The sequence below is a fragment of the Heterocephalus glaber genome, unplaced genomic scaffold (assembly GCF_053883595.1).
Source record: "Heterocephalus glaber isolate CG9 unplaced genomic scaffold, H.glaber_assembly_v1.0 deba00001537, whole genome shotgun sequence".
NCBI classification, from domain to species: Eukaryota; Metazoa; Chordata; class Mammalia; order Rodentia; family Bathyergidae; genus Heterocephalus; species Heterocephalus glaber.
The window spans coordinates 6,529,840-6,552,186 of record NW_028258332.1 but is presented as its reverse complement, the minus strand read 5'-3'; the positions used below and the strand labels follow the sequence as shown (position 1 = coordinate 6,552,186).

The window sequence follows — 22,347 nt, the reverse complement described above, 5'->3', positions numbered from 1 at the left end:
TCCTCCTGTGAGTGCCTGGAACTCCTTAGAAGAGAAGTTAGCACCTCCACTGGGGGTCACCTCCCCTTTGCATGTCGGTCTCCTGTTGTCTGATTTGCTGCCCCTGCAGAGAGTTTCCAGATGTTCACTGCCCTCTTAGCCTGTGATGTTGCCTCCCTCTCTGTGATCTCTGTGTTTTTCCCCTTTCCCTATTAGCCTCTCTCCTATTTGTGATGTAGGGGCCAACATCTTCATCTAGCAGTGCCCATCTTGTACATAAAATAATCACCATGTACAACTTCTGATATGACAGGTTGGATATTCTAGATGTAGCTGTATGAAACTACTATTAAATTAAAACTTTAATACATTTTAAAGCAACAGTTCTCAAAAGCAAGATGTTCCCATTAGAGTGAATTAGAACTAACTACATATTAGATACACTTTCTTGTCCTTGAGGCCCTTTTTCAAATTTTCTGTGCCTCATCTCATCAATAAAGTGGTGATGATATCTATGGTGGTGCTGATGATATAGAAAATAAAGTGAAAGAACTAATATCTGCCTACCGGCTATGTGTCTAGATAATATAGGAGTTGGTTTTATCCCTATAAATTTAACACATTGTACCTGTTACTAAGGAGATGATAAGATCGTGGTGGTGGTGGTGGTGGTGGTGAAGGTGACGATAACTGTATTATTATTTCTGAGCTTTGCAAAACTGACTCTAGTTCATTTCATGACCCCTGCATGTTCCTGTTAGCACATTTGGTCATCTGTCCCGTATGTTAGATACAATACAGATACTTCAACCAAAACAAGCGATTTGCCATTAATTAGATACGGCAATGTGCAGATAGCTAATAATAATAAGTATCATTAGTGATCAGAGCTGTCCCTGTGCCCACGCAAGAGGGCCAGGCTGGCCTCGACTTTCGTGTCATCCGATAGTTAGAGCTCCCTCTCTTGACCCTCTGCCATGTGTTTCCAGCACCTGCATCGGGGCCCAGGACCCTTACTGTGGCTGGGACGTCGTGATGAACAAGTGCACCAGCCTGGAGGAGAGCCTCAGCATGACACGGTGGGAACAGAGCATCTCCGCCTGCCCGGTACGCGCCACTCTGTCTGTCCAGGTTCCAGAAATACCACTCACGGGAGCCAGGTCCTCCTGACCATGGCCTCCCACCCACCCCTTTTCTCCAACCTTGCAAACCAGGCTGCCCTTTCGAAACACTTTTAACACTTGGCTTGTCCAAGCCCACCCAGGATGCTGTCACAAGGTTTGTGTCTGCTTGAACTGTCTTAAAAGAGAAACATTGCTGATTTGATCTTGGGACATAACAGCTTTGTCTGATTCTTGGAATTTTTTCCCTGCAGAGTTAGTGTGGACCCTTTGGCCCTTTTAGCACTGATAAAATGGGAACTTCCACACCCAGACATTTCCCATGGGTGCTATAACTCCAGAAGCTGATATAAAGACTTGAAAGGGTAAACAAAAGGATATTAGTTTGACCTCATGTTGGGCAGACTCTAGACCTTGTTCAGGGTCACAGGCAGGCCTGGGAGAAGCAGTTGATGTGTTTTCCCACGGTGAACCCTGAGGAGTGTGGAGAAACTCGCCTAAACTAAGAGCCAGATCCTGTATCCAAGCAGAGCAAATTCTACTGTTTCCTTTGTTAATCTATTTGTCCTCATTTATAGGAACCAATGTTTGTTTGCCTTTAAAACTTCTCATCCAGTAACCTGGGGTTCTCCCAGATGTTCTTGCAGCATATGAACAACAGCTATTAACTTGCATGCATTTGAAAAGTTCCACAGTCCCTTCCCCAGCACATAGCTGTGACCTCTGCCTGTCTGTCTGGGCATAGCTCTGCAGCATGCGAGGGAAGAGAAGCCGCACATCATCGAATAGAGTCCTTGCTTTTCCCCAATACATTAGAATTGCCTAAGACGTCTGAGCTGTGCTTCCTCCTGAGGAACCCGCTCTTTCCTTGATCTAAACCATGTGGTCCTGAAGCTTATGCTTCAACCGGAAATTGGGAAAGCAGGCAGATTGAAGGGAGGAAGGTGGGCTGGGCGCAGCAGGGTCCTTTCCTGGAGACTGGCATGGGCTGGAGAAATCTTCCTGCAAAGGGGGCTTTGTGTGTGTGTGTGTGTGTGTGTGTGTGTGTGTGCCGCACTTGCTTCCAGGCTCTGAAGGCTCCCAAATGCAGGGACAGTTATAACCGTTGATCATATAACTCCAGGTCTTTGCTTTTAGAAGGAAACTCTTCTGCCATGTCTCTTGGAAATAGCTAGAACACATCTGGTGTGTGTGCTAATTCACTTCCTGTTTGTAAACGCTTTCAGAGCACAACGGTTATCCCTTTGCAGAAAGTAAAACACAAAGTGTAGTTTCTAAATGTGGCTTCAAATACAGACGTGCCCTTTAGAAGAATGTGCGCACCTTCCTGCGGATCACAGGCCTTGCACTTTTAGTGGTAAAAAGTCAGTTCTTAAGCAATGAGGTCCTTGATCCCAGGCCCCCGGGTTGCTTGAGTGAATATCTGAGATATGCTAATGACCTCAAGGGAAATTTACTCTCATCCACTTGGTATGTGATAAAGGCATGTCTTGTATATTTCTGTAGTAAAAAGGAAAAATGGAAGAAGCTAATGTTTGGAAGTAACCAGAGAGCTCTTCCGGCTAGAAAGAAGGCAGCTTGTAGTAAAGTCAGAAGCAGTGTGGATTTGTGCCAGTGCTTTGAAAATAGAGCTGAGAGGCCACTTACAGTTTGGTGTCAGGCACTCCTAACAAAGTCTGTTTCATGTGATTGAAGGTGACTTCATTCCACAGAGCCCTGTCCCTGTCTTCTTACCCAATAGATCTGGGCACGTATCAAAATAGATACCCATAAGGTAAGACTGTATAGAGAAGTCAACAGTAAACAATAAACTATACCATTCAGGGCAAAAGAAAGACAAAACCATATACTTTTCTGATTTATATGGACTGCCATCTAGAGAATGGGAAATGATATCTTATTATTAAAATTACCACTAGAAAGGGGGAAATAATGTAGTCTTATTATAATCATTACCAATAATAACAATACTAGTGGTAGTGATAGTAGTAATTAAAATTACTATTTTAATTATACATCTTTTTGTAATAATCTCTTAGATAAGCTAACTGAAAATTATTAGCACTAATGTAGAAGAGACTTACTTTAGATGTTTTTAATAATCAGTTAAAAATGTAATTTACTTCCATGTTAATCTTTTATTTTTAGTGAAACAGAAGAAAGATTTAATTTTATTGGCTAAATCCACCTTATTCCATCATTTCTACTATTCCATTTGCTGTAAAGTATACCACTGCTCTATGTGTTGCAAAGGGAAAAAATTGAAGCCATGGATTGAGAGATTCTACTGGTTTTAGAGTTTTTAAAATACCAATTAAAAAACTTTCAATCAGTTAACAAATTTCTTTGCCCACCTATGTATACTTACATAGGTACATATCTCCATTCAAAGGAAATTAACTTTTATAAGTGGAGAGCATTCCAGATTGGCTTAAATCCCATTGACAGTACGAGGCAAATGAGAGCAGATCCTGTTATTTTGAGGGCAGTGAGAGTTAGAAGTAGTTGATTCAGTGCACTGACTTGAGGCCCTCCTGTGTGGAGCTGGTGGTAAATTTTCAGACTCTGGGCTGATGACACAGCACTGAGGTCTGTCCCCAAAGTGGTTCTGCACAGAGCTCTCGTGGCAAGATCTAAATTAGTGTATGTTAAATAAATAAATAGGTATATGTAGACCAATGAAAGTAATATATGGGTCCTGCATAACTTGTAATGTGAACATTATGTAGCAAGTGAGTATAGTCTTATGAATCTACTTGGGCTTTATTTATGCACGAATGCCATCCAAATCCTTTAGAGGTACGTGATTACTGCTATACCCTCAGCTGACCAAATGCTGGTGCTTTAATCCTGGACTCTGCCATTTCCATAGTGGCCAATAGTTGGACTTTCTCAGACCACTGTATGATGAGCATCTTTAGTGAAAGGAGAATTTGACAGTGATCAAACTCAAAGCCCTCATTCACATGGCAACACCATGGACTGGAATCTAAAGGACTTCCTGGAAGTCCTAGAGCTTCACTGGGGAAGAAGCCAGGATTTCAATCCAGTATTTCTGAATTCCTCTCATCTGCAGGATAATGCTACTCTCAGCTCTCAGAGCAGTGGCTGATAAGTAGACTATTGACCCAGTTTGCCATCCTGCATGCTAAGCTCGGAGAGCAGAAAAGATAGCATTTCTGCATTTTTGTGATGAAATCTACTATACAGAAAGTAAAGGGAACTGAGGGGAAATTGTGCCTCGACCGTGTCTCCAGTGTCACATTCGGCATCTTCCCAGGAGTTAACTCATTGGATGTTCACAGGGAGCCTCAGGGATGCACACGATTGGTTCCATTGTGTTGACAAAAGGACTGGGGCTCAGGAGCATCAAATAAGTTTGCCCCATTTGCCAGTCCCATCAGAGGTCAGAGACCACTGCAGCTGAATTCTAAGAGCTGCCGTCTTTCTTTGTAGCTCATTTGTAGAGCGAGGCTTTAGGGTGAGATTTAATTAATGTAACATAAAATAAGGCTTTCTGAGGAGCACATCCAGTGTTCTGTTTTGTAGTAATCTCTGGCAGAATGTATAAGAAACTTGGAAAATAAATATGTGTTGATTTTGAAAAAAATGTCCAAGTAGAAAATATAAGATTTCAATTCATTCATAAGAGAATAATGGTTAGCGTATAGTAAGAAAATACAGATGTGTTCTGGGGCCTTTGTACTCACCAATGCATCTACACCGTTGGTCAGTTGACGGCTACCTGAATAGGGATGAAACAAGCATAGGGTTATGGATTATGCTTGTTAACAAAACTTGGATCTCCCTTAGGTAGCACTGAGCAATTTGTTATTTCTTGGGTGGAAGGAAATTAGCTATTACACAATTGGGGTAAAATATGTAATTCTGACTTCTTTGAGATTCTCAGATAGACGGACCTAAAGAATCACATTACTGAATGACCCCACTGAGACTGCAAGTTCTGGACTCAGCTTGTTTGAGCTCATTTCTTGGGTCTTTTATAACCAAGTGACTTAGAGAAAATTGCATATCCCACCTGGACTCAGGTTGCACATCTCCAAAAAGAGACATATTTACTTGGACATGATAAAAACTTAAGAAGTTAATATGCATAAACAACGGTGCTTGACATATCCTCTGCTGGCATGTGTGGCACTGATAAAATCTATTATTATGTATTAATGTTTAATACTGTAAAGTACATACTGCAAATAGATGGTCACTTGGCAGAAACCTGGAAGAAAGCACAAGTTAGAAATTTTATTCTACAATGCTTTATTTCCTCTTCCTTCTTCCTTAGTGCTGGGGCTTGCACCCCAGGGCCTCATGCATGCTACACAAGTACTCTACCACTGCCCTACAACCCCACCCCATATAACTTTATTTCTGATGTCTGTTTAAGGAAAGTTAAGAAAATATAAAAATACCCGTTCCTGTGAAAAAATAAAGCCACACAACTTACTCCATAATTCAGAGTCCTGTTTCCTAGGCAGTCTCAAACTAATATATTCAGGGTCACAACAAGCACATGCCTAAATGAAGTCGAGGGCCTTCCCCAAGATTCATGCTACTCTGAGGACTACATGTTCTTTTTGCCCCTACGTGGAGTGGAACCAGCTGCTGGGCTGGGTTGAAGATTTGGCCCCACAAAGCCTGCAGATACCCCAGCCCTGGCCAGAAGGAAGCCAGGTGATTGTTTGCTGAATTACAGTCACTTCCTGTTCCCATTAGTCATGGACCAATGCAGCCCCTTTCCCTTCAGTATTTTATGACTTGCTGTTCTATTTTATCTGCCTCATTCTTCCTCATCACCATCACTTATTCCAAGTTCTCCCTTCCTCTCTTTGTGTGTGTCATTCTTATTAGCTCATCACTTTCCCATGCATATAACTGACAAGGGAACATTGATAACATCTCTTATCTAAAACTCCCTCATCTCAGACTAAACCAAAGGAAAAAGCAAAGAATTCCAAAGCAGTGATTCTCAACAGGGAGTGTGATGGGAGATTATTGCTCCCAGGGACATCTAGCAATGCCTGGAGACCTTTCGGGTTTTTTAGACTGGGAATGGTGTACTACTCTGGCATCTACTGGGTAGTGACCTGGATGTCACTAAACATCCTCCAATGTGCAGGGTGGTTCCCACAAAAAAAGAACTATCCCTCCCAAATGTCAGTAATGCCAAGATTGAAAAACCCTGAACAATAAAAAAATAAAAATAATAAATAGACAGACTGGCATTTCAAATTACACCTTTCCCAGTGTTAGTTGCATGGTCACTGGAAAGTCACCAAATTGCTTTGAATTTTAGTTTGCTTTTCAGTTAACATAGTACACTGTACCTGTAAGAATTGAATTCCCGGTGCTCAGAACCTTAGCAGAGAGCATTGCCACCCTGAGATGCATCTGAAGATGATGTTTTCAGGGCTGAGTCTGCCGCCCCCTGGGAAGGGCACTGAGTGAGTAGGTCTCCGATTCCCCAGACTCCCAAAATGGCAGCAGATGTGTCACATGTCACATTTTCACATCCCAGAATCCGAACCCGAAGAATAACAGTTTTTCTCTTATCTGAGGCAAGAAATGTCTGGAATCTTCTTGCAGTCTCCTGAATTTCGTTGGCCAGAATCGGGTCACATGTCCCTCCCTGGACTTGGCACTGACCCAGTCCACATGGATGGGATGATACACGGGCTCACTGTGTTCAGAGCGCTGATCAGAGGGCTTTTGCTCACATAGAATTCTTCCTCCCCAAACCAGGGCAGAGTAGGAATCTACGCTCCTTGAACAGGATGTACCCAAGACCAGGGGGCAAATCTCAATGGTCTTAGCCAGTCACTGTGGACTCTTGATGTACACATGAGTCCTTTAGACAGGGACAGAGGAGGTGGTCCAGTGGGTGGAAGATGAGTGTGGGAAATCCCAGATGGCAGGAACTTTGATGCTTTAAGCAGAGAATCTGCCAAGGTAGTGGTTGCAGTCCTCTTGTCAGGCATGGCCTGGTACGTCAAGAAGGAGCTGTGGTCTCCAGGAACCTGATGGTGTGAGAGGGGGATGCACACAGGGGTTTTGGGACCTGAGAAATAGAGATCTTGTACTCCTGGGAGGAGAAACTGCCTTTGAAACTTCCCTTTCTCTCTGGATTGCCCTCTGATGAAGCAGCTCCATTCCTTCCCTCTGGATACAGCTGTTATAGAAGTAGCCAGGTATGGTGAAAAGTGCCCAGTTTATCCGCCGTGGTGAGTAGAAAGGATCAGAGTTGACTAGACAGGAGCAAGGGTAGAGTCATAACTGCAGCAGTTGGGTACAGCCAAAGAACCATGTCAGAAAATCGACACATTTCTGGTTAAACTGTGTCCTGTTGTATTTGGAGAAAGGATGGATGAAAAGTGAAGTGTGTGCCCACACACCTAACAGTGTTGGCATTATTCTGACACAGTGATACATGGTAATGGTTTGTGTCCCCTCAAAAGTTCATTATGTCATCCATGGAGTTGCTTCCGGTGAATACAGTGAGTCTGCACAGGGGATGAATACATCAAGTGCCAATCGATCTTTGGCCAAAGATGGGGTGCAGCAGGCAGCAGAGAGTATGAGGAAAGCATCCCATCCATTCATCATCAGGTCTCTTTCTTTGTCTGATTTGCCAAGCGATGCTTAAGTCTTTATATTAAAGCATGGATTCTCTTTGCATGGGGTGACCTGTGGACGGGGTGTCCCCATGAATCCCCTCTCTAGAGCTCCCTAGCTCCCATGAAGATGTGTGTGTGAGGTTCAGCAGGTATTTGTCCAGTCCTCATGCTCCAGAACACACTGAGCCCTGAACACAGCACGAGTTGCCGCATGCTGTGTGATGCCAGTGTGTGTCTACCCTGCCTTACCTGTGACCGGGGAGGATGGACAGCACTACGCTGGCCTGACCCAGCTGCTCCTTCAGTCCCACGAGTTGCTCCCCCAGCACCTGGCTCCCTGCACGTTTGGCAGCTGTGCTCCTGTCTGTCACCACTCCAGCCTCCTCTGTCCTCCCCAGCTCCCTTTCTTGGTCCTCCTTCGTCCCTTAAGACGAAAAACCATCCCAGGCTGGTTCTTCCCAGACCCTGCCAGCTTGTTGAGCATCCCTTAGCTCCCAGAGTCCTCTTCTGCACTGTGGACTTCACCGTGGTCACAACTGCTGGCCAGCCCCTCCCCACTGGCCCACAGACCCCCCAGAGGGCAGTGAGAGCAGAGGTTCCCTGGGATTTGCCGAAAACCTGGGGAGCTCTAGCTGCTCAGCAGGTGGCAGGACGCATTTTTAATCAAATGTTGTCAGTTGGTATGATATCAGTGGGCCAGGAATGTAGCTCAGTGGCACCGTGCCTGCCTGGCAAGCCCAAGGTCGCAAGTTCAATCCCTGGTACCAAAACAAACAGCCATGGTATTAGAGCCAGGCCTAGTTTAAATAATTGCTTGAGCAACGTTCCATTTAATATGTATTTGTACATGTATAATTTTTCACTGCAGTTCTTGGTATTTGGGTTTCCAGCATCTGGAAACGATTCTGCCAAATCTCATTGCGAAGTTCCTAGTAACCTTCCCTCCTTGTCCTCCTGCTTTCCTCTTCCTCTTCTCCTACCCCCTCCATTTCTTCTTCCTCCTCTTACCCCTCTTTTCCTTCTTTTTCTCCTTTTTTTCCTCCTCCCCTCCTCCTCCCCCTCGTTCTCTGTCCCCTTCTTTCCTCCTTCCTCTACCATTAACCTCTGCTGCTTTACTTTGAAGCGCTTCTTCACAAATCCCTTTCTAACCATCAGATTTTATATTTTCTAAAGGCTTCTGAAGATTGCCTTGTGAGCAGTCCTTCATTTGCAGCCCACTTTATTTGCAGCTTTAACCCTTTCTGACACCCCTCCTCTGTCTGCTTCCCAGACCCGGAATCTCACTGTGGATGGGCGCTTCGGCCAGTGGTCTCCGTGGACGCCCTGCAGCCACACGGACGGCAGTGCCGTGGGGTCCTGCCTGTGTCGGTCCCGCTCCTGTGACAGCCCAGCCCCACAGTGCGGCGGCTGGCAGTGCGAGGGGCCCAGCATGGAGATCGCCAACTGCTCCAGGTGGGTGCCAGGCTCGGGTGCCCAGGGCTTTGGGAGGTCGTTCCTCACGGCTGCCTTCCCTGTTGTAATCAGAGGTGGCAGAAAAGGCAAGGACACTCACCCCTGACATACCACGTGAGCTGTGGAAGGAACTGATAAACCTCAAATGAGATAATAACTCTAAACCTGTTCATATGTTCCTCATTGGAATAAGAAAATACTGGTAATTTATGCAAAATGATTGGCTGCTGGAGGGAAACGTCCTTGTTACTTAGGGATCTCTTTCTAGACTAGGACATGCAATTTAGGTGGAAGATGGAAGCAGCTGAGTCTTGGTGGGGAAGATTTGCCATACTTGGTGGTGTCACAGTCAGAGACGCTGCTCAGCTAGAATCAGGAGGTGACCAGCAGGATGCTGCAAACCCCTGCTGAAGGGGTTTCCTGCATCCTCAGCCTATTATGCCCTTGCATGATTTTTATTTATTTATTTTTGACAACTGTGCTCTGTTTATGCCTCCATCCTCCGTCCTGGCCACAAGCATCATGGGGATCAGACTGCAGGCTCCCTCCTCTCTCGTCCAGTAATTTAGGGTAGTGTAAAAAGCATTGCTTCCCCTTCCTGAGCCTGTCTAACTAAAATGCTCAGACCTCTGAGACAGTCGTTTGTGAAATCATTAATCGAGAGGGACAATCACACTGATGATATGGATCTGAGAGCCCAAGGCAGGAGAGTCCACATGCCAAGAAGAGCTGTCCCAGGACAGACTGGGTGCCACAGAGCGCAAAGAAGCCAGCTAGGGCTGCAGAGGTGCAGCTGCTTCATCTGACAGAAGACACGGCCACAAGGAGTTACACTGAGTGTGCTTTCAGTGCAGCAACAGAGGTTCCGGCTGGTGCCGGGCAGACTCGTACCGTTTGAAGATCACAATAAATGCTAGCATTCTTGTATATTATTTAAGTACAAAAAGAACTGTCGAGTGCATTCCTGTGCTCGTTTATTGTCAGGTCTTCAGGTCTTATTCCAGTTAAGAGTCATTCTGTAGACAGGCTTGTAATACAACCAACGCTTATTTTGAAATTAAAAGTCTAATAACTGAACTGGTTTTAGCAGTGCTCTAAATGCATAAGTGAATTACTTCATACTGACTTAATTGTCAGAATGCATGGGCTGGTAGATGATCATTTAATTCTAGTGTTACTCTTTGCCAGCTACCTCGTCTACCTCTAAACAGCATTTAAAAGTATGTAGGGCTGGGGATTTAGCTCAGTGGTTCCAGTGCCAGCCTCACAAGTGCGAGGTCCTGAGTTTGATCCCTGGTACCAAAAAAACCCAAAATAAAACAAAATGAAAAACCAAAATAAAAGTATTTAAACACAGGACCATACAGTAAATACACACACACACAATATTGCACTCAATTATCCCCTCACTTACTATATACCACTTATATACCTTTAATTACTTACTGTTCAGTATAAAACATACTATGCACCTTGTAAGTAAACTATACCATAAAATTTCATGTTTTTAAATGCTTTAAGGAATTAAGAATTTCCAAGCAATTTTGAAAACAGTACTTTTCTGCTTTCTTTAATAATTTTATTCCTATGTAAAGAAACTTTGAAAGCAAAAATATCATCTATGCTAAAATTGTAAAGATTTTGAGTAATTCATTGAACCACTTGGATAATCTGTAAGACTGTAGATGGAAGGGTATCAGAAACCAGCAGATTACTTTTATGAGAAACACAAAGCTCCTATTTTGATGAAATTGTCATAAAGTAACTTTATTTATAGCACTAAGTTTTGGTAAATAAAATAGTGAAATATACTAGGAATTTTCTCAGAAGTATTTTCATTTTAAATTATTTTAATTTTAAAATTATCTATTCAACTTATTTATAGCCGTATATTCAATGGTATTGTTGTGGCTTTTCATGTCCTTAAATGAACATATAAAGTAAAAGTGAGACTTAGCACGCATTGATTTTTTTCAAACAAAATGTAAATCCTATGGATGGAAATAACACATACCCATGGAAATGTATTACGTGACAGCAGAAGTAGAAAAGCATACCCGATGTGGTAGGTCATCTCCGTGGTAATTTAGAGTCTGCCTGAATAGAGTATTTTAACACCTAAAATTCTAAAATATCAATAACTTATTTTTAATAGCCAGGAAAAACTGCTAAGGAAGATATTTAAATTATAAACAGTCTGAATATAGGCATTTTAAGGAAAAAAATACAATACTTTTCCTCTAGCTGTCAATAGTGGTTTCTTTTATAAATAAATACTATAAAATTTGTTCATTTCACTTTTATTTTATACTCTTCTATATCTACATTATTATATTTCTATAATCACATACAGGCATATAGACTTATGGAATTTATACTCCTTATTTGTGTTCTTAGTGATCTTGGACAATTCTCAAGAAAATAGTTAAGAATCTGAATTTAAATAGTCTGTTCATTTTAAATGAAATTTTCTTCTAAGCTGGTAGCACTCCTTATCAAAATGAAGGCTATCAGGAGAGTTGCTAATGTTGATGGATTAAAAAGAATGTTGTGTATAGCTTTAGATGGTTATTTTGTCCAGAGGTGTACTCTGCATAGCTTATAGTGGGTATTATACAAGTCAAATAAAATCATAAACTCTAGAGGCCTAGGGATTCATTTCTAAATTCTTTCTTGTAAAATAATATTATTCTGTAGTGGTTTAGAATTTTCATAACAAAAGTATATTAAGAGTTTCTGATACAGCACATTTTAAATGATTTATGCTACACTTCAAAATTGGATTCTCAAATTTCCTGTCTTGACTCTAAAATCAGATGCTGATGGAGAACAGGTGGGTGCAGGAACTCAGTAACTGAAATGAGGTCAGCAGTGGCTGGGTCTGTTCTGTCCCAAGGCTGCTGTTCGAATCAGATGCTCCATCCAAGGTCATATGCATTTGCTTTGGCTCCAGGCAGATCTTGGACTCTAAATCAGTATGACAGAGAGATCTCTTTGCTCCTCTCCCCTAGGAATGGAGGCTGGACCCCCTGGACCTCCTGGTCACCCTGCAGCACAACCTGTGGCATTGGCTTCCAGGTGCGGCAGCGGTCCTGCAGCAACCCCACACCGAGGCACGGGGGCCGGGTGTGTGTGGGACAGAACCGCGAGGAAAGGTATGTGCCTACTTGCTCCCAGCATTGCCATCCTCATGCTTCTTCCATCCTACTGGGGTCAGTTGTGGTTTTGTATCTAGGTTAGCTTGTCCATGGCATCTCTTTTGACTCTGCGGAATTGTCCTCTTCTTTTTAACAACACTACTCCTGTGTGGAGTCCTCTGTTGATTGTCTCAGCTGAGCAATTCCAAGACACCGGGGACCAGGGACGCTGGTGTCTCTGTTCTGGGCTCTTGGAGACAGTGCGTCTGCTAGCAAAGGATTATTCTGGAGAGATTTCAACTACACTAGTAACAAAAGCTACAATTCCCAGGAAGACTGGAAAGCTCAAGTCCAGGTACTGTTGGGCAGGTAGTGTAAGGATTCCATGAGCACTAAATGCAGTGGCCAGAGTACAGGTGAGCCATACTCAGAGCCTGGTGATGCCTACGCCCCCACAGGGCACTAGTGCCAGACACCCTCCCTGCAGCTGCAGTGTAGTCCACAGTGAGAACCTTCTTGTGTGGATCTTAACCTTTCAGCACATCACGGCCACATTCAGCTTAGTCTTAGATCTAACAATCTGTTTCTTTGTATAGAATCAGACATCTGGTTTTGGCCTCAGAATCTGCACTTGCGATCACTGACTTTTTCTTGGCTGTTTAGTTTGGCACTACTGGGAGAGAATCCAAGGAGGTGAATTTCCACAATGCTTTTAGAATTCGCAGTCTGCCCTACTGACGTCAACTTAATGAATGGCTTTCAGTGCTTTTTAATGAAAAGGTAGTACAGTTTTATTTGGTGATGAGTTTAGCAGAGTCTTTTACAAAAATGCTGTATGCAATTATTTGCGGGACAGTTAGCACTTACAATACACCAACAAAACTAATAGACTAACTGTATAGATAGTTTTCTACTAGGCATTTATTACAACCGGAGATCAACTAGGCAGAACGTTTCCTTTCTTTTTCCTCTGTGTTCCTCATTTACCAATTAAGATTTTATTCCTTTTGATGAATAGGGACAGGAAGATGGTTTTTACATGCAAGGTTTGTCGTGTTGAAGTAGTACCCTGAGACAGTCTTATGCAGGCTGTCATTTTCCATCTAACACCATTTGATAAGTGGGAAAGCCAATTATAGAAGAATTGTCTCCTTGCCATTTCCAAGCTGTGTAAGATTTAAAATTGGTCAGAAGTTTTTAAATGCTCTAAGTTGTCATATCATGCAGCCCACTTGGGGAAAGCCACTCAGGCTCTGCCACAGGCATGACAGGTGCCCTCCTCTGTCCCGGCCTAGGCACCTAGGAAGGAGGAGCTGCTTGGGCCTAGCTAAAGTACACCCACATTCTGTGTCCACACATGGTTGTACATAAAGCTCCATTTTCAGGAAGAGATTGAGAGAAGATATGGCTAGCATGTTGGGAACTTTTTATACTTAGAATGTTCCTTATTTAGAGAAGACAAGTTTACTAGAGACCTACCTGTCTTTGTTTAATGGAGGAAAATTTGAGTTTGAGTAATAAAAAGATGAATGGTAAGAATAAAGACCATATAAAATTTTTATGAAATTTTATGAAATTTCTACTGAATTTCCTTTCTAAATGTTTACCGGAAGGTTCATGAAAACTTTGGCTTTACTAGAACCTGATTTTCAAAAGCAAAAAGATTTTAGATCCTTTGTAATGTTGTATGGGAGGCCTCTCCACCTAAGTTGTACAAAAGAAAAGCCATGCTAATTCTGACAGTAGACATATTTGAGAATTAAATTAAAGGAAACCATGATCAGAAATGATGGAGCAGATCTCGCTTATTTAAATGTCATCGAACCTAAAGAAGCTCTGCATGATCCCAAGGGATTGAGCTGATTCTCCCAACACAATCCCCAAGTTTATGCTAGAATTACAGTTAATGACATCATCTGGGAGAAAATCTCCAATTCATGGAATAATTCAGTAGGAGCTTAGTTGCAACAAAAATCTCAAAATTTTCACATTGCCCCTTTTTTCCCCAAAAACAATAGATTTTAAAATCTCATTTAATTTGTAAATATATTTTACAATTATGAACACTGCTTCCCTTTTTAAAAATTTCCTTGGAAACGATTTCCTTCAGTAGTAAGGACTGAGTAGAAGAACTCTTTCCCCTTTAGGCTCCAAGGAAGGTGGAAGAAGTGGGGCGTGGTGTGAATATTCTCAAAGTGCAGATATGATTATGTATGTTGGTTCCACAGATGGAAGCAACATGTATTTACTGTCTTACAGTCTCCACAGTCATGTGTCCTGTGTGGCTGCTGCATCCTCTGCTCAGGACTCAGCACGTGGCAGTCAGGGCCTTGGTCAAGGTCACGGTCTCCTCTGGGACCAGATCAGGGAAGCGTCTAGGTCACACGCTTCTTGTCAGTGTTTGGGATGATCATATTGATGAATTCAAACCGAGGTTTCATACTTTTTTTTTCTTTTCTTTTTTTGGTACCGGGGATCGAACTCGGGTCCTTGCGCTTGCACAGCAGGTGGCAAAACCACTGAGCTAAATCCCCGGCCCCAAGGTTTCACACTTTTAGCCAAGCATTGCGCCAGTTTCTTGACAGATATTCCACATTCTATTAGTTAGAAGTCGCTCACAGGCCCTGCCCACACTCATTAGGAGGGCTTTACCCAGGATGGGGACACCAGGGTCACACATCCCTGGAGTCACACTGTGGTTTCTCTGCCCCTGATGCTTTCCTGTTTCCCAGTCATTTAAGTCTCCCACATACATAATGCCTTTTCACCTCTGCCATAGTCCTCAAAATTCTAACCCCACCAAATTATCTCCTCAAAGCCCAGAATCACGCCATTTAAATCAGGCTCAGGTGTGCATGAGGCTCCCTGGGTATAGTTCCTCTTGGTTGTCTCTCTCTAAAACAAAAGAGACACCTTATCGACCATGAGCACACCCACCATACAGCACAGAGGCGGGAAAAGGAGGATGGTGACAGACATGCCTGTGAAAAAGAGGGAAAAGGGAAGTTGCAGAAGAATCACGGCTTCTTAGAAGTTGTGAGATCTTGCCAGGTGAGTGTCAGAGTTGGTTGACTAAGGTCTGGGTATAATGCCCTATGGTCCTGCGATCTTCTTTGAGTTCTTAGTTCTGCTCATTGAGTCAGCCTTGCTTTGTCATGAAGCAGAGATGCCCACCTGCCTGCAGCTGGATGGTTTTATCTGCCTTTCCAGCTTCTTCCTGCATTAGAACCTTGGGTTTCCAGCGGCCTCTGTCCCTTTTGGTCTAAGTTTGTAGTATTTTCACGGAAGTATGCTTTGGGTCCTCCTTAGATTTCTCTGGCATTCGTGAGCGTCTTTAGTTGCAGTGCCATGGCTGACTCGAGGTCCTGAATTTATTCAAGTCATGCACATTTCCTGGTCATTTAGACTCTGGGAACGAGCCAGGAGCCACGTGGTGCCTGATCCAGTAAACAAGTTACACGAGGGCACACTGTAATGTTTTACTTTAACAGAAATTGCTATAAATAATTTCAATGGATTCAAGACCTCAAGGCAAGCATAAAAAAAGACACTCACAAATGATTTCCAGAACTGCTTTCAGAAGGTGGCAAAAATGATGGGATAAATGTGTTCAAAGCAAGAGAGGCTATTTTGAGGAGAAGGAATGTCAGTGCTTTTTTATTGTAAGAATGTCTTAATTTGAGCATTCACCATGATATTTCGATCACGTTTTGTATTCCATTAAGAAAAGCCACACTCTGATGTTTAGGCAGCTCTCCTCTGCCTCAGTGTCCTGCGGAGGTGGGCGAGAGACAGCACCCTCACCTTTCCAGCGGCCCTCTGCTGTGAGAGAGGGTCTGGGAGACATGTGCTTACCCTGGACTCTTGGAAGGAACCTTGAAGGACTGTATATGACTCTTTGACTCTTTGTCTCCCTGAAGTTTAAACAAGACATTGTGTAATCACACCCTCAGCTTTTATTCTCTGCCAACTTTTCCTAACAGCGGTTGGGATGCATTTCTGAATTTTAGCATCTTTGGCCATCAGAAAACTTCAGTTTCCAAAACCATCCAGCCCTTGCTTCTTTGGTTTCTAAGTTAATTTTCAAACCTTCAGTTGTGTGCCTTACTCCTATATTTTACTGTATCCAGCAAGAAGAAATCAGGCAGCACCTTCAACGCTTTGCTTGGAAACTTTCTTAGCTATATAATTCACTTTACACATATATGTTCTAATTCTTGTGTGACTGTAGGCAACAATTTTGGAAGTTTTTAACCATCATATAACAAATTTCTTCCTTCTTCCAGTTTCTAATAATATACTTGTTTATTTTTAAAATTTTTTGTTATACTAATATATAGAGAAATAACATAAATTAGCCAGTTATTTATTTTTAAGTGCACAGTTGAATGACATTAATTAGTTCACACTATCACTTGATCATAACTATCAGCTTGCAAAGCATTCTCATTGCCATTAGGAAAAACTGCCCATTTTACCCTCCTCCTATCCCTTATAGCCTCCAATTTATGCTGTGTCTCTACTCATTTACCTATTATAAGTATTTCACATAAGTAGAGGCCTGAAATACTCCTTTCTTGTGTCTCAGCATAATACTTTCAAGGTTCATCAGTGCTATCGCTTGTATCCGAATTTGTTTCCTTTCTTAAGGCTTGAATAATACTCCATTGTAGGGCTGCAATTGCGTTGTGCCTGTCTGTTTACCCAGCAGTGGATACTTGGCTATTTCTACCGTTTATCTTGTGTGAATGATGCCACCATGTGTGAGATTCCAGCTTTCCACATTCTCTATTGTTGCATTCTTGTTTTTGTTTGTAGCCACTGTAGTAGGTATAAAGCAGTTCTCATTGTGTTTCTGACGCGAATCTCCTTCATGTCTAAATGTTGCTGACCATGTTAGCCTGGGATAATTGTAAATTTTATTTGAAAAAGTGTCCATTGAAGTCCTTTACCCATTTTCTAATCTGATTGTCTTTTGGGTTGCTCTGTTGCAGTTCTTTATCCTATTCCCTTCTAAACTTTCACTGGCCGTGCCCTCAAAGACCAAAATAAATCCTGCTAATATAGTTTAAGATTTCTCTACTCTGCCTCTCAAAATTTTTGCTTCTACGCATTCCCTGGTCACCAAAGCACTTTCACATCTTTAGAAGTTTCTTACGTTAGCACCGTAGTTCCTGCTGTCGTGAATCTGCTTTAGCCTTTGTTCCCTGACACCATTACCACAAACACACTGTTTAAAGCACGGTGTTGGTGCCTGCTGCTGTGGGCTCGGAGCCTGGATGCAGCTGTCCTTGGCTGCACGCTGGCGCAAGGCGACGGTGACAGGCAGGTCCTGGCTGTGGCCCCATCGGGACCTCAGTGGGAAAAGGACCCGCCTCCTGCCTTGTGTGGTTGTTGGCAGCCTCAGGACCTGGCTGCTGTTAGCCACAGGCCACCTTCAATTCCCCCAGACCTGAGACTTCCTGACCATATTGTTTGCTTCCTCAAAGGCAGTAAAGGAGAGCGTTGTTTTGAAATATGGGCACTAAATCTTGTGACATGATCACAGAACTGATATCCCCTCATCGTTGATTTATTCTGCTGATTTGGAGCCAATGGTAAGTCTCACCTATACCTGGTGAGGTGGGATTCCGCAAAGAGGGGGATTCCATCCAGGAGGTGGGGATCTAGGGAACCACATTGGAGCCTGGACCACATAAGAGCCATTTGCAAACTTAAGGGTCCCAGGAACCAATAGAGATTTATTGAGATTATTTTTGTGTTTTCAGTATGTTTGCTTCATCCTGTGATGGGCAAAAGTGACGCTCTGTCACTTAATGTATGTACAGTTTCTCTGGTGCTATAAAAAGTATATCTTTTCCAGTATGGCCCAGTAAAGGGATGGTCATTTAGAGTGGACCAAGGAGAAAACTGTTCTTGAAAGGGTCCTAACTGGCCCAGTGAAAAGCTCGCAAGGACATAACCAGGAGGGTAAACAGTTCATAGCATAAAGGCATATAAAGGCAAGTGAACTGGGGGATAGCTTAATAGTAAAGCACTTGCTTAGCATCCATGAGACCCTGGGTTCAAACCCTAGCATGAGAGAGGGAGAGGGAGAGAGAGAGAGAGAGAGAATAATGTTGAGCATTTAGCCCGTATGGGATTTTGAAAGGCCATTCTTTTCACAGAGACTAGGTTTATGAAAAAGGGGATAATTTATGAAGAACAAATGCTGGGTCATTAGTTAGATTTTAAATGCAAAATAAGAATAAGCAGTCATGGACAAAATTAAAATCTTAATGAATGAAACGCATCCATGATTTTCAGTGCTCTGAAATACTAGGGGTCTAACAGAGCCAGTTTATGTTTTAAACATTTAGCTCATTAGTTGGTAAAAATGATCTTCGTGCTGAGGACTGGAGATGAGCAGCCGAGTGGCAGCCTCCCTGGTAAGTATTTTATCCACCCGCTAACAAGAAGCAGAGATGGCAGGTGAGGATCCCCTATCCTCCTCTGCTTGCGGGGTTTAATGAGAGGGGCTGTGGGTTAATAGCAGTGGGCGTGAGGGGAGTGTCAGAAAGAAGCTGCCTTCCCACAGTGTGGAGAGGATCCAGACTGAGGGCTGGGAGGAGCTTGGCCACTGAGCGGCCTCTCCAGGCTGGATTCCTGAATGAAAATCTGGACACAAAGGGAAGAGATAACCTCACCATTTCTCTTTCCCTCTGACCTCCCTTGTCAGAGATCTTGCTGTTCCAGAGGGTGATGTTTCTCAGGATCCGGGGGTGGCTTGTTTTCCAGGATTACTGTAAAGCGAGGAAGAAGAAACATGGGAAGACAAGATATTGACAACCTCAGAATGTAGCCTGCGAGATGATTTATTAATGCTGGACAAACCTTCCAGGCTACATTGTGGGTTACCTGACAGTAGAATTTGATGACAACACGCTGAGCAGTTTCAGAAGTGTCCTTCTGTAGGTGAATACAACAGAATATTTGTGTGCTGTCATTTATTTTGCTCTGGGGATATTGTAGCTCCGTTGTTATGCTTTTTAAATTAAAAGTCAGGGGTTTTATAAGCATTTATTGTGCACTCATGTGTGTGTGTGTGTGTGTGTGTGTGGTGTTGAAAACTAAGATTAGGACAAAGAAGGCTAAGTGAGTCCATACTTTTCAGATATCTGTGAATCAGCTCAGTAAGAGGAGACAACCTTCTAATTTTCTTTCTACCTACAGTGAGCTGCAGTTTCCTGATATTCTGAGTTTTTTCAACTTCCTCAAACCCAAATCTCAAAAGGAATGGGAGTTTCCCCCTGAAACGCCCCAAGTACGAACACGTAGGTTAGCATTTATGTACTGAGCCTCTGAGTGCTCGTGCACACTTCCCAGGGGTGGATGCTTGAGGTCTGTTGGACCCCACTTTGCTCTTGCCTCTTCCATCTCCACGCCAGGCTCTGCTGTCCTAGTTAGAAGCTCTTCCCTCTTACTAGGCCACATAGACATCCAGGGGTTCCCATGTGCTCCTGCCGTAAGAGGGCGACCTCGCATTCCTCCTGCACCCAACGCTGAACAGATACAGAATGCCAACTCTTCATGTCCCTTGGCGACTCTTACGTGTGGAAGTTTAGACCAGCTCAACCGTTTCTCTGGACCTATCTGCTTCTCTGGAGGCTGTAGCAGTTGCAGCACTTCAACCTTCTCTCCCTGGAGGTAGCATGGCCTCAGCCTTCAGCTGCAGCTTGACTTCTGTCCACTCTTCCCCTCCTCTCCCTCTTCCCGTCACCATCACACCTTCCAGGAACATCTCTCCTCTGCGTGGTCAGTGCACAGACCATGGCTGGTCTGTGCCCCTCAGTTCCTCCCGCCTTGGCCTCCCCTGTCTTTGGAGGTTCAGACTTCACACTACATTCAGGGAGCTCCTCCAACCTCAGGGGCCCCTGGTTCCCCCCATTGTGAGGAGGCCCTGGCTGAGCTGGGGCTCCAGGCTCACTGTGATGCTAGTGATGCTCCTTTCATTATCTTCCAAAACACCAGCAGGCCCTCACTCATCCTCACTCTACCTGCAGGCCCCTTTCCCTTGCCCTGCTGCCCCTCCTCACACTGCACTCCATCCTCAAAGCCTCGCCTTCTCTGTGGTTTCCAGTTTGCTGGAAAAGCAGCTGGACCTTACCAGCATTCTCTGTCAGGAAGCGACACTTCTCAAGTCCTTTTCTTGGCTGTTCCCTGCCATCAGCCCTAGATTTCTGCTCCTGAAATGCACTTCCTGTGGCGTGCATCAAGGGCAGCGTCTCTCCTGTATGCTAAGTGATGTGAGTCCCACTGTGTATCTAGGCAGCTTTGCTCTGCCTGCATTTCTGACCTTGTGTACACTTCCTGTGTCCACCTGAGGCTGTGGACACCTGTGATCAGGAAGCACTCAGTGATTCCCTCTGCACAGTGCTCTGCGCGACAAAGCTGCTATGAATAACAGTGACCTAAGTGACTGATTTAGGCTGCATGATTTGAGGCTTTGCTTCTGTTTAAGTCTGGTGACCTGGCAAGGGAGAAAGGCGTAGGAGAAAGCGTTCCATTGTAATATTCTCTACACGCTAAATTTGGGCTCAGTGGATAGACTGCTGGACCTAAATAGTCCTTTAAATCACCAGTTGTGTCACACAGAATCTGGCTGTATTCAGAGTAATGTCCTTCCCGTGCTGTGACCTGAAGAATGCCAGCCTGTTGTTTTCTTGGGTTCTTTTAGTTTGTTTATTTATTTTCCTCACTTCACTTCATTTCACTTGTGGTTTTAAAGATTGCAAAGAAATGTGGCTCATCATAGAGCTAAAGGAGGCTTTGGGTATTTGGCTAAAAGTTGGCAAAATAGATGTGTGTATAAAGAGTGTAATCCTGCAAATTAGCACTACCGTTTGTAAAATTGTAGGTAATTCCATTTTTTGGAAAAACAACTGGTGGCCTTTTCATGTAGAGTCATTTGGCATCAGTCTGAGAGCCTAAAAATAAACTTAAAAGTACTGTAACTTAAGCAGTCAATGGCATGGCAAACTCAAGCTTTAACTTTTCTTTAACTTTTCTTTAACTTTTCCTAAGAAGAATGTGGGACTTATTTGGTTCAAGAATGAGAAATGAACTCCAAGTAAAGCTTTGCTGACTGTATTTGTAACGCACTTTCTCTTTCGCTGTTTATGTTTAGAAGATAAATGCCCTACCTGGATATTTTCTGTGCCTCTTGTTTTCGGGTGTCTATTTGAAGGGTTTTGTTTTGTCTTGTTTCTCCTTTAATTGGCTGCACAGGAAGACCCATCCTGCATTGTGAGTTCAGCATTTTCGTCACTGTCTGCCATCCATCCCATTGTCAGTGCCCACACAGCATGGCCAGCGCCACATCTGCCTCCTGTACGGTGCCACCTCTCCAAATGCAGAAAGCCCTCCACAGAGCATGTCCATGTGTTCCCCATGTGCGCAGGACGGAGAGCGGACAGGCCCATAGCCTCATGTGACTCTGAACAGTTTCCTTTCCCTCTTGGTTTCCCTGTTACAGATACTGCAATGAACATTTGCTCTGCCCGCCGCACATGTTCTGGACAGGCTGGGGGCCTTGGGAACGGTGCACTGCCCAGTGCGGGGGTGGCATTCAGGCTCGCCGCAGAACCTGTGAGAACGGGCCCGACTGTGCAGGCTGCAACGTGGTGAGTAGCCTCCTTCCCGTGCCCAGCCCCCCATCCAGAGCTGGCTGTTCAGCCTTGACAGCTGCTAAGTGCTCTGTACACACTAGGTGTTCTTAATACACCAGATGCCCTGCACACAGCAGGTACTGGACACTCACTTGATATACGCACATGGTGTCCTTTGCACCTTTTATGCTCTGCAGGTCTCAAATGCTCCACAGATCCCACATGTGGAGACCTGGGTGTCTGCAGGCACTGGGTGGTACACATGCCGGATCCCCTGCAGTCACTGACCATCAGCAGACTCTGTTCTGCAGGGTAATGTGCGCTGTGGTCATGCCATGTCCAGGTACCAGGTGCTCTGCACACGCAAGAAGCTGCACAT

At 43.9% G+C, this 22,347-nt stretch overlaps 1 protein-coding gene across 7 annotated transcripts in view; it reads left to right on the top strand.

The window, feature by feature from the left end:
- Sema5a (semaphorin 5A) overlaps nt 1-22,347 on the top strand; it is a 483,148-nt gene that overhangs the window by 396,210 nt on the left and 64,591 nt on the right. For 6 of the 7 annotated variants that reach the window (XM_004845176.4, XM_021258604.2, XM_087189194.1 and 3 more), the window contains 5 exons: nt 969-1,086; nt 9,003-9,184; nt 12,196-12,339; nt 21,589-21,606; nt 21,836-21,983. In XM_004845176.4, the coding sequence (XP_004845233.1) occupies nt 969-1,086; nt 9,003-9,184; nt 12,196-12,339; nt 21,589-21,606; nt 21,836-21,983 (610 nt within the window). The remainder of the gene's footprint in view (nt 1-968; nt 1,087-9,002; nt 9,185-12,195; nt 12,340-21,588; nt 21,607-21,835; nt 21,984-22,347) is intronic. The other variant, XM_087189197.1, reaches the window with a different exon arrangement.